Here is a 13,063-nt window from a genome sequence, read left to right on the forward strand (position 1 = left end):
TAATACACTACTAACAATCTAATGAGAGTCAGTAGAAATGTAGGTGCAACATTACTTATAGTCAATAGAATGTGTTAAAGGGACTATCAAAATAAAGTGAAACCAACAAAGTAAATAAATATTTTTAAAAAGCTGGACCACTAGTGTTGATTGTACATGTGTTGTTTGTTGCTGGTGCTTTTTTTGTCATATGCTTTATGTGCACTATATAGTCAAATGTATGTGGACAGGTTTGGCTATTTTAAGCACACACATGCTTAAGCAAATTTTTCTATTCCAGCATGATAAATGTTTTATGATTCTGATGTGTAAAGGATCCATTCAGCAAACTTGGATCCACTCCCTATTTAAAGCCTGGGGTGTGGGAATCAAACCTGAAACAAGCCCATATTGCTGGTCCACATGCTACATTTGGCCATGTAGTGCATGTTGCAATGCTTATCTAGCTATTAATGTGCTTCCCCTTTTGCTAAAGGCCATTTTTCCCTTTGGAGCGATCACGCTCTGGATTACAGTCGATCATGCTTGCCTTTACTTTGCAACCAAATCAGACTTGTCATTGCTTTTTCTGCAGGAGCCCATCAACATAATTACAACCATCTTGGTCTCAGTAGCCCAACACGAACACCTAAAAATGGTAAGAACCACATTCCTCATTTAACAGCACCATTTCACGGGTGTAGTCTTACTGTCGAGTGCTTTTCGGTAATTATTTGTGTCCGCGTGCCTACAAGATCAGCTGGTTCTTTGAACAGATCAATGGCATTGTCCATTTTCATCATCATCACTACCATGAAACAAACCGAGGATCTTGATTTGAGTCAATGGTCTGGAGAGGACGCAATTTAAAGCCAGACATGCAGTGAATTACAGCGCTTTCCTGAGCCTCTCTGACATGTCAAAGCTTATAAGTCTGACACCTGGAGCCTCACGTTATATTTTTGTGACCTGAAATGAGAGCTTTATAGCACCCTGTGCTCAATTCTTCAAAGCGCTATGCCGTCTGCGTTCAGAGGACAGCATCCGTTCAAAGTCATGCCTCAAAACTATCATCATCTGTCTCCAGAATGTATTATTGAAGGCATGAGAGCAGGGCTCGGGCTGTTGTTAGCTGATGTTGCTGTAATGTGAGGCTGGAAAGCTTCTCACTAGTGAGTAAAATGCTCAGCTTGTTAGCACTGATTAAATCCATGCCGTTGGTGAAGCACTCGAGTCTGGCTTGGGTTGGTGGAGGATGGGAGCCTAAAGATGGATCGCTTTCCCACCCAACAAGCTTCAAAGGCTCCCCAATGGATCCCTGTTTTTATGACAAAGCCTGTTATTGCATTCACACAGAGCAGCTAATTCACTGCACGAAAAGAGCTACTCTTCCCATATTGCTGTGATTTATAATGACTTATGCTTATACAGTAGTCTCTCTGAAGCATCGGTCAGCTCAGCCTGCAGTCGGCTTTTGTCAAACCTTTTAGCGTCCAAGCAGAGACCAGTTTCCTAAGAGCCTGTACATTATTTGCAATTTGTCTAGCAACATATGTTATTAAAAATAAATAACATTTCATGAAATAACAATAAATACATATTATACATACAATACCCGAATATGGAACCATGTATCTGCTTCAGAGTAAAACTACAGTATTTCAATGTGAAACAGAAAATCAATTACGCTAAATCAAAGTTGTGAGAAAGGTCCCAGTTAACTCTTAATAATCAAGCCTCTGTTGTATAGTATCATCACATGTAGTTCAATAACAATACACTACAGTTTAAAAGTGTTTTTTTTTTTGATCATCAAGGATGCATTAAATTGATCAAAAGTGACAATAAAGGCATTTATAATGTTACAGTAGATTTCTATTTTAATTAAATGCTGTTCTTTTGAGCTTTCTATTCATCAATGAATGCTGAAAAATAAAATGTGTCACGGTTTCCACAAAAATATTGGGCAGCACATAATATCATAATTGATAATAATCAGAAATGTTTCTTGAGCAGCAAATCAGCATATTAGATTGATTTCTGAAGGATCATGTGACACTGAAGACTGGAGTAAAGATCCCAGCAATAAATTACATTTTAACATACAGTATGTCCACATAGAAAACAGTTATTTTAAATGATAATACTATGTCACAGTATTACTGTTTTTATTGTATTTTGATCAAATACATGAAGCCTTGGAAGAGACTTCTTTCAAAAACATAAACAAGAAGAAAAATCTTTTGAATTGTAGTGTATATGTTTTAATATATACACTTCCTAAATATACAGTGCTCTCCAACCAGTTTGGAAATGTGGGATTTTGAACAATACATAAAGCCTTATAATTTTGTGATGACTTTGCATTGCAGGACAACCTGAACTCTGAAAATCTATTTTATTAAACAACAAATAATGATTTTATGACAGAAAAAAAGAGGTGGTTTGCTGGTCCTAGCAGCTAAACACCACGATGGCCAGGCCACTGTTACTACCAGCATATAATAAAAAAAGAAAATCATTTTTGTTGGTTTTCAGTGGTAATTGATCCAAGAGCGTTTCTGGTGGACAGAACGACGTCTATGAAGTCAGTTTAGCTGTGAACAGCAGTACTGCACATGTCTCCACCATCCGCATCTCGTGTTCTCGTAGTTTGTCTGGTTTTGCTGGGAGACCCGTCACATTGTGTGGACACTGCTCTCTACAGCTGGTGCAAATAGTCACTCTGACAAAAAGCCCAATTCAAACTGCCATTTCACGATGCTTCATCATTACAAGAGCACGAGAAAACCAAGCAGCCCGTCCCCAACTCTATTTCATCTGCTCTCTCCACATAGTGCTGTTATTGAACTGCGTTCTTTTTCCCTTGAATTGACCAGCTCACAGATCTCTAAGGCATGGTAAGTTATCTTCAACATCATTGATTCTCAATCTTTCCTCTTCCTCTTCCTCCTCCTCCTCCTCCCTCCTCCCTCCTCCAATGAAGATGAATGTTTTCCACTTCACACACCACAAACAGCTGAACCCCATGGCATGAACTGAGCGAGTGCAAAATGCTGTTGTGTAAACATTGCTCGTCCTTCGTATCTCCCCCACCCGTCCCGTCCTGTCCCGTCCACCCACCGTGCGAGCGTCCTGCTGGCTCCCTGGAGTGTTGTCGCCTCCCGCCCCGTTCTGCTGCGCTAGTCGCTGCCCTATTTTTAACCAGGGCTTGATCCTCAGCCTGCCCAGACTCAGACTGGCGTGACGGGCACGCAGGGGCCGCCGCACACATCACATCACATCAGTCACCCAAACCGCTCCTCCGTTATCAATGAGACGGCCGATCGAATGCCATTGGTCACTGTGGCACTGCGACTCTGGTCTTTTTATAGCCACCTAAACCCAGTACAGACGTTCCCCATCATCCCTCCTCACAGTAATGTCTTCCAACATGTCAAATGTGTGCAGAAAACCTAAAAACAGAGCTTCCGTTTGACAATGGAGATGTTTGCATTTGTGATTTTGACTTTGCCCAGTTAAAGATTGGATGGTTTGTTTTGTCTTGCCCGCAGAGAGCACCCGGATGAACAGTATCCTCACCTCACAGACCGAGCCATACGATCTGTCCTTCTCGCGCTCCTTCCAGAGCCTCTCCCACCTCCCCCCGTCCTACGAATCTGCCGTGAAAGCTGACCTCAACAAATACTCCTCGCTCAAGAGACTAAGTATGTCCTCAGCTCTGCTTAAGCATGATCTTTCTTTAGGGGTCTCGGGGCCGGTGACACAGCGCAGAACCGGGATCTCATGTACACGTGATTACCGACAGTTTAGCCTTAGCAAATAACGCTCTATTTATTTTATTTTTAGCTAAACTTGAAAATAAGGTTTCGTTTGTTAACATTAGTCACATAGAAAGGTAAAGTCCCAGTTGTGAGATGTACAGCCACAATTATGAGAAACTTGTGAGATTTAGAGTTGGCATTACAAAAAGTGCTGATGTAAGATACTCAGAAATACTTTTATATTCATGTTCTGTATTTCGTTAATAATATTATGAAATAAGGTCTCAATTAAAGTTGCAAATGTGAGATACAGAGCATTTATTCATTTTAGGTTCATGTTCATTTCTACATACAGTATTCTAATAATGAGTCATGAATGAAAACGTCATAAAAAGTATATAATTTAGCATTAATCTAGATCATGAATCCTGAGTACACTGTTAATTCAATTATTGCAGACCAAATTTACACTTTCTGAATTTTATAAATCTAGGAAAATCCACAGAAATTGTGATATGCAATAATTGAATTGAAGAACGAGGCTCCTTCAGACCCCAGGAAGCAGTCGGACTGTCAAAAGCTGCTCCTGCTGCGTCTTCACCACTCCATCACGTCAATCAGCGAGTCTTATTTTCTGTCCGCTGTGAAAGCTAATCAGCAATCAACATTCGAGGGTGATGCATTGTTTCCCACGATTGTGACGCCTGTGTAAATGCATTCATGCAGCTGTCTTTGTAAACACACTGTATATTTGGTTCTATATGTGGAGTACAATCACTGTAAGTGTGACTGTGGGGGCGTCTCGTAGGCCAGTGCTCGCGGCTCACCACCGGGATCAGAGCCTTCATTTTATCTCATCAGGATTGTTAGTATGCTTCCTCAACAGGCGGCCATTACCCGCTGCCATGGATTCGATCTGAATCTGATATCACTGAGTAAAGCTTTCTCGTGGCCTTAGCACTATCGTATTGATTCAGTTAGTGGCAGGTTCTTTTGCTGTGTAATAAGGTCTCAGCTCATTATATTCCCTAAGTGAAGAGTAAATTCCCCTGAGGCATGTGTAATTGCATAAAGAACGCCCCAGATCACTCCTGGCCCTGAACCTTGCCGAGGCCGGGGAAAATTGACAGCCCCACTCATCTGCAATTCTTCCGCGTCCGCCGAGCCTCCAACAGTGAAAACATGCAATCATACACTAAACTATTCATGGCAGCAGACCCTCCTTAAAACTGTCCTGCGGCAGCGCCTCCACTGAATCTCAGATATGCCTCTGAAGCAAGTTATTTGTTGTGGGGTGTAGCCGAAAGGCTTAGCTGTTTCTTTTGGAGCTTCAGCGGCGTTTTGCGCTGACAGATCGTGTTGGATGCAGCCAACAGGCAAGAGCTGAGCGCTGTGCCGTTTCCGTGTGGTAGAGTCCTGTTAATAAAAACATCTACAGCATCCTCCTCCTTCTCCTGATGTTTATTTTGCTAATATCCACAAACCTTCAAAAGGAGACTACTTTATGAAGAAAGATTAATTTAATCTGTAATCACCATAAACAGATTATGTGCCATTAATTTCCCCATATAACACAGTGTACGTCCTTTCGCAGAGCGTGAGATAAAAGAGCTAAATAACACCATTTATCTCATAACAAACTGAATCTAATCCCCTCAAGAGACGCTGTTTCAGATGTCCCACTAAAATGATTGCCACTACCTCGGGTTGTGAATTACTGTGCAGTTTTGTTTAGTTTGTTTTTTTTTCCGCAAAACTCTCATCACAGTTATTCGATTAATCCTCACTTATAGAAAGATTTGTGGCTGTAATTTTGTTTGATACACTCCTTTATTGCATTCACTTCGATATTACTGGACTCTAAATGTGTGGAGAAATCTATCAAGTGTAACTGAGATCTCAAGGACATCAGCTTCCCCAGAATGTATTCATTACACCTCCGAGCAGAGGATAATTTCATTATTTCCAGTTCCAATCACGCAGTTCGTTACAGTACTGGCTGGCTGTCCGAACTGTCCTGAACGTATTTGTGTCCTGAAGCTCTCAAGCTGTGATCAATCTTGTAGACAAAAGCAAGTCTCTTTGATTTAAAGTATCTTGGTTTGACTGTGATTGGTCGGTTTAAATGGTGTGTGGAACCATTTTACGTTTGTAATCTGATGCAGTCCCAAGGAAAATACATTCAATATTCAACAAGAAAAAAGGATTACACTTTATTTCAATAGTCCACTTTAGACATCGTACTAACTATACGTAGCTTCGCAATTACATGTTACCTAATGCCGAGTTCACACTGCATGATTTTCAAAGTCTTCGGATCACCGTTGTTTTTGCACTGCACGACTGTCTGGGGTAGCATTCAGTCACTGCTGTGTTCACATTTCACGATGGATCAGCGACAGGAGGTTACACACTGCATGACTTTACAATAGAAAGAATCGCTGACAACTCTGACTTGCATCCGAAAACTTAGGCAGCTGCTTTGCTGCCTTACGAGGCAATGACTTTGCAGGCAGCGTTTATGCACGAAAGCACCCCACGAAACTAATTTCGGACAGGCTTCTGAGGCAGCGTATCTGACTGTATTTTTCAGTCAGAACTCTTTTCACCCAGCAGGATTTTGAATCGCCGACAGGTCCAGATATTTAGCATGTGACATATTTCACAGGCATCGGCCACGCATCGGTGATTCTCTCAGATCACGTCTTTTATAATTCACACTGCGTGATTGTCACTCATGTGAATGAGCACCGATTTGCCTCCAATTTCGGCATTTGTCAGTGATTTCGCAAAAATCGTAAAGTAAAAAGTAAAATCGGGGCTAAAATCGTGCAGTGTGAACTTGGCATAACTCTCATTAGAGTATTAGTCGACTGCTAGGTTAGGGTTAGGGTTAGTAGAATAAGTTGATGGGTGCTTGTGAATTTCCTTCTAGTTAGTAGTACGTCCATCATGTATAGACAGATATTAAGCAGTCAGACTACTGGCTACTAGTTGATATATAGTTACTAAGTTATATAAAGTGTAAAAAAAGAAGAGTTGTATGGGACTTTATGGGGTTTAATCCATTGGCGATTCATTGATAAAAGTCTCCATATATCAGAACAGACAGGTGGTTAAAAAGTCAGCTGAAAAGGAAAGTTATTTGAGAGGCAAAAGCAGTTTGACCAGCAAAGAACTTTTGATTTCATATTGACTTAAATGCTCTGAAACTTAACAATGCTTGTGTTTTTACACAGCGGATAAGGACGTTGACGACTACTACAGCAGAAAGAGGCATCTTCCAGACCTAGCGGCACGAGGAACTCTTCCCTTGCACATGATCAAGATGAACCAGGAGTCCCAGGGCAGCCAGCAACAGCAGGCCCAGCAACAACAACAGCAGCAGCAGCAAGCGCCCCGCCAGCGTCCCCGCAGAGTTCAGAGGGCCATGTCCCAGGACCGTGTGCTGTCCCCCGAGCGCAGCCACGCAAACGACTATCCCGTGTCCCCCTACGGCATCTCCCCGTACGGCGGACGCATCCTCTCCGATGAGCAGCTCCTGTCGGCTGAGCGCCTGCGTTCCCACGAGCGGCTCATCTCGCAGGACCGCCTGCACTCACAGGACCGCCACTACTCCCAGGACCGCATCCACATGCAGGACCGCTTGATGTCGCAGGAGCGCCTTCACTCTCAGGAACGCCTGCATTCCCAGGACCGCCTCTACTCCCAAGACCGCCTCTACTCGCAGGATCCGCTGATCTCTCCCGACAAGTTGATGTCCATCAAGCGCTCCGGGTTCCACAGCGACAAGTCCATGTCCAGAGCCATATCCCACACGGACGTGTTCATGCCCACCACGCCCCTCCTGGATCGCTATAAGATGACAAAAATGCACTCCCATCCCAGTGCCTCGAACAACACCCCCCCGCAGAACACTGCGACCATGAACCAGACGGCCTCCAAGAGGCAGGCCTTCGCCTCGCGCCGCACGCAGACGGTGGAGCAGCTGCACTACGTCCCGCAGCAGCAGCAGCAGCAGCAGCAGCATCACCATCACTACCGCACAGGGAGCAAGACCGAAGTGACTGTTTAACTGCTCGCAAACTCTCGGACGGTTGAGCCACAAGCCCAAGCAACAACAGAAGCGCAAAAGAGACAGTCTAGACTCGGATCCGGGCCTTTCCAGCAGTTCTACAGAGACTGACCCAGCACCAGCTAGTCTAGAGTCAATACTGAGACATTTCTGTGTGCATATCCATTCATTTACCATGTGTTTGTTGTTGACCACTAATAAGGAAGGACTTACAGATTCTGCGTTCGTAAGGGCTTTGCATGGGGACTCGCAGAGATCGTCAGAAGAAAGAACGTACGTTAAAAGGTATGGACATGGAACAGAGCTGTATAAATTTATATATACATACATATATATATATATATATATAAATACAAATACTGTTTGTACTTCCGGTCCTAGTCAATAGCTTTAGACGTTCTTATGATGTTCACGCACTTCTTTTGGTGCCTCTACGAAAGCGCTCCATTTCAACAACGAAGTGGTTTTGTGGGTTAAAAAGCACAATCAAGTAAAAGTTGAGTTTCGTTCTGTTCTTTCGTTCGGTTGGTGATGGCTAGCACATATCAGTTTTTTTCTCTTTAGTTAATTGCCATTGATTATTTTGCGAAGATGATTGTAAATAAGCTCTTTTAGCCACAGTAAACGGACAAGTCTGTTCTGGTTGGCAGTTGTATTATTGTAGTTTGATTTTTAGAAATTCAAGACTTCAGAACTATAGACAACCCACTAACCCAGTGTTGGACCATTTAAAGTAATATGATACTGTATGTGTGTCCTTTCAAATGTGTTTGTAGAATGGGAACCGGGCGAATGTTGTTGGGAAAAAAAATGACAACTGTTGATATCTGGCTGTAGACTGTGTTGCAGTGACTCACAAGACAAATGAGTATATTATGCTTGTTGTAGTAGCTTCAAATAAACCTTCCTTATTTTTCTAAACATGAAAATGAATGTGAAAAAGGTTCATGTGCCTCAAAAGAAAACACTGAAATATCTGAAAGAGCTCCAGTCTAATGGTCCATGATATAGAAAACAGCTAAATTCAGAGAATAAGATAAACCATTTTTAAGAAAAAAGAAGAAAAGGAAAAGTTGTGCCAATTTAAAGAGTTAGTTCACCCCAAAATACAATAAGGTATATGTCGAACGTCACGAAAACAGCTCTCATCCGCTTTAAGAGCACTATGAACTCATGCCAGTTTCCATGGATTTTTAAAAGAATCAGCTAACCTTGCTAGTCGTTTTTATGGTTGCCATTTTGTTCAATTTTAATATCTGAATGTTAGCAAGAAGAAAAAAACTTTTAGATATCACTCTGCACATGTGGTGGGCATTGGTTATGAACATCTTTAGTATTTCCTTTGAAATCATCTCGAGTAAAACAGATTCTGACACAACACAAGGAAAAGTTTGTAAATCTGCCTAGACCCTGGTGCTCAGGACTTTACCATGTCACACTTCCAAATCTGAACGTTAGCGTGGATTTTAGCATGCGCACACTAAGATCAAATCTGTGCACATTTTATGAACGAGGCCCGGAGATTTACCGGAAATGACGTGACCTCTTTTACCAAATACAGAAGTTTGTGGCTTATAACCTCTATTGTATAAAGCCTGTATAACTTTATAAGGATTTAAGGAACATGCTCATTATAGTTCATGAGAGAAGTAGCCATTGTCCAATTTGTGAACAAACAAAATGTTCTTTTGTGTCAAAAAAATAAAAATAAAAACGCAGACGGCACAACAACCTTTGAAACACAGCTAAAGTCACACAGATTTGGAACAGCAGATGATGACAGAATGTTCATTTTTAGGAGAACAGCCCCTTTAACCTTAGAGTTCACCAGCTTTCTCTTTAGGGTTTTGCTACAGACAACCTTGACTGAAAGTTTCAGGAAAGTGATTCATTTTTAAATAGTTTTTGCTATATTTATAAGTCATGTTACAGTTTAACTTCGGGAACACTTGTGTAAAACTGTCTGAGAGGAAAAGAAATGCAATTACATTACATCAGAGCAGCACGACAAATCGCCACATCTTCCCTGTAGAGCTCTCTTGCAGAGCCAGAAAAAGCCAATGTGTCTGAAAACTAACCAACCAAATATGCTTCAGCAACTAGGTGATATATTGGGTTATTTTATTTATTTTTTTGGACATGTGAATTAATACCTGCTGCTCACATACCAGCCGGAGCTGCTGAAACCTCCTTTAAATTCATTGAACTTCAGGGGTGAAAATGCAATTCTCACACACAAACAAAGCCTTTTGCATTTACATTTCTTATTTGCAAAAGCTTTAGGAGCTTTGTATAGCGGTTCCTACCTCCCCCCCCAACCATGTCTTCCCTATCAGCATTTAGATGAAAATATGACACTTAAATGGAGTCCGTGTAGCAGACTGGTTGACGTAAAAGCAGAAGCACGAGGTGAGCGAAAGCTTCCACTCTGCAAATGGCTGCCGACTAAAACATCGGTCCCATATAAAATAATGAAAAGCCCTCTAGGTCTCCACTTCTGAGAGCAATGTCTTGTTCAGCCAAAATGCAATGCTTCATACTAAAATTTTTATCCCGGTCAGGGTGAGATATAAGGCAGGCTCTCCCTGCACGAATTTGGAACATAATTCGTTAATTATTTACCATCTGTCTGTCAGAACGGCCGAGCTCAGAGACGAGAGACAGCTTTTTAACCGCAGTAGTTGGGAACACACTTCTGAAAAAAGCATTTTTGTATTGAAAACTGACAGTTTAGCCTTTGTGCCTGCACAATACACTGAAAATACTTTCCATCATTCTCTTAAGGACTCTCATAAGGGTTGAATACGCCACATAAATCTTCATATTCCGCACGGTACTTGTGAATAATACAGGCAACGGTGCATTTCAAAAGCTTTTAAAGAAAAAGAAGTGGCTCCAAGCGCTTCCATTAAGTTTACAGTTTGCTCTTGTCTCAAATTACCATATTTCAGAAAGCCAAAGTGAAGAAATGCTGCGATTCTCTGCAAATTAGCATACAGCCTGCTTTAATATTACATATACTGCACCATCGCGGATCTCTCCTAAGTCATTTCTCAAGACTGACCTGTAGCCTAGCAACCAGAATTTCCCATGGAAATGATTAAAGCTTCCTTCTTTACATTCTGAGCAGGAGTCTTTGATAGATTTCTGCTGTAGCCTGACACTTTGCCCAGCGCATGTACCCGGTGGCGCAAACATCCTCTCTGTGATGTGAAATATGAATTGTCAGGTGTGAATGGTGGCCGTGACTGCGGGGAGGAACGGTGTGGGACGGCTGCGTTCGGGTCGAGATGCTCACAACGGATGCAGATGTTCACAAGTGGACTCTTACTGTACATGATTCCGAGTCACCATCGGACAGCGTGATCTTTGATGGAAACTTCCTTCTTACTTGAACAGAAATCCACACTACATGCTACTGTAGCCTAGAAATAAAATATTCAATTTTGAAGTGTATAGTTCATCACAAATGACAACTTTCATCATCACCCTCATGTTCTAAACCTGTATGAGTTGTTTTATGGAACAGGCTGAATGTTCAGGTGGTGTAAAAATGTAGATTGGTCTAATAAAAAAAACAAACAAAAAAAAACTCATTACCTCTTAGTAACTGCTAGTTGGTCAGACTTGGTGTTAAGACACTGAGACTAAGCTCTGCATCTGGCCACAGGGCCTTGTCAAGCTCTAAATGATCCAGAAACAACCTTAAAGGGATAGTTCAATTCACTCCATGATTTACTCAAGCCATCCCGGGTGTATATGACTTAGCTCTTCCAAGCTTTATGATGGCAGTGAAAGGTGGTCGAGATTTTAAAACCCAAAAAGTGCATCCATCCATCATAAAAAGTGCTCCAGAGTGTTAATAAAGGTCTCCTGAAGCAAATCCATGCATTTGTGTAAGAAAAATATCCATATTTAAAACTTTATAAACCACAATCTCTAGCTTCCGCTAACCGTTGTACTTAGATTCACAAGAGAGTGGCATTCCAGCAGATGACGTAGGACGTCGGCGTAGCGTAAGCTCCGGTGAGAATATGCTAGTCTAAGGAAAACCAGTCTCCTCTAGGCTCACATCGAAATCCTCCATTTTTTTTTTTTTTTTTTTTTACAAATCCTCATTTTGTACTTCTAATTTGTGACTGGTGTTTTGTTTTGCTCTCTCCTCTGCACTTCCGTGTTCGTCACTTCTTACTGGATTTTACGCTACGCCTACATCCTACGTCATCTGCTGGAACGCCACTGCACATGAACGTGCGTATGACAGTCAGAGATTACAGTTTGTAAAGTTTTAAACATGGCTATTTTTCTTACACAAATACATATATTTGCTTCAGGAGGCCTTTATTAACCCCACTTATGATGGATGCATGCACCTTATTTTGCTTCAAAATCTTGACCATCATTTACTGCCATGGAACAGCTAGGAAGAGACGGGACATTTATTAATATACTAAAGAAATTCATATACACCTAGGATGGCTTGAGGGTGAGTAAATCAAGGGTATTTTCATTTTTGGGTGAACTATCCCTTTAAATATAGTCCATACAACTTACGTATTTTCCTAATCACACTGAATGTCCTGTCCTTTGCTACAGGCCTCAAATCTCAAAGTTTCTTAAGATAATAAAGAAAGAGTTTAAGATAATAGAAACTGCTATACTATAGTGAACTCTTTAACATTGATTTGGCAGCAGTCCTGAGTCCTGACACTGTATAATCAGCTGTATCGTGACCAACTTGATTAATTGCTTTCACCAATTTAGCCTTCATTTAATCATGGACAGCTGCCAATGTCTGTGACACAAAACCCCTGCATGTTTGAAGCGTTGAAGCCTTCGGTCTGATCTCCTCAGCTGATATCCACAATCAATACAAAAGCAATCTAAGGAGTAAACCAGATTTTCTTCTTTAATGGCTTCGAAATAAACCAGAAAACATTCCTAGTCCTAATGATCCGATCTTCAGCTCAGTCACAACCATGAACAAACACAAAAAAATGCTGTTTTCAGGTCTGTGTTGAACACACTGAGGAAACCGTCATAGCTCAGGGTGGAAAAAAATATGTGAATGCTTAATAACTTTAATTTAATAACAGCCTGATCCTCTTTGTGGCAGCAATAACCTCCACCAAACATCTGATGAAATGCTGGATCAGGCACGCACACGCTCAGAAGGGATTTTGCAGCATTTCTCTTTACAAACCGGTTTTAAACTCAGAAACATTCGCATATGTTTGGTGTGAAC

At 41.5% G+C, this 13,063-nt stretch overlaps 1 protein-coding gene across 7 annotated transcripts in view; it reads left to right on the plus strand.

Annotated features, from left to right (window-relative positions):
• LOC131551172 (protein shisa-6) overlaps positions 1-8,644 on the plus strand; it is a 53,376-nt gene extending 44,732 nt beyond the window's left edge. For 2 of the 7 annotated variants that reach the window (XM_058793911.1, XM_058793913.1), the window contains 4 exons: positions 575-637; positions 2,859-2,879; positions 3,534-3,686; positions 6,983-8,644. In XM_058793911.1, coding sequence (XP_058649894.1) covers positions 575-637; positions 2,859-2,879; positions 3,534-3,686; positions 6,983-7,818 — 1,073 coding nt within the window. In that variant the 3' untranslated portion in view covers positions 7,819-8,644. The remainder of the gene's footprint in view (positions 1-574; positions 638-2,858; positions 2,880-3,533; positions 3,687-6,982) is intronic. The other 5 variants (XM_058793912.1, XM_058793914.1, XM_058793915.1 and 2 more) reach the window with 4 other exon arrangements.
• The last annotated feature ends 4,419 nt before the right edge of the window (positions 8,645-13,063 follow it).

Source organism: Onychostoma macrolepis, chromosome 12, assembly GCF_012432095.1.
Source record: "Onychostoma macrolepis isolate SWU-2019 chromosome 12, ASM1243209v1, whole genome shotgun sequence".
Lineage (NCBI taxonomy): Eukaryota > Metazoa > Chordata > Actinopteri > Cypriniformes > Cyprinidae > Onychostoma > Onychostoma macrolepis.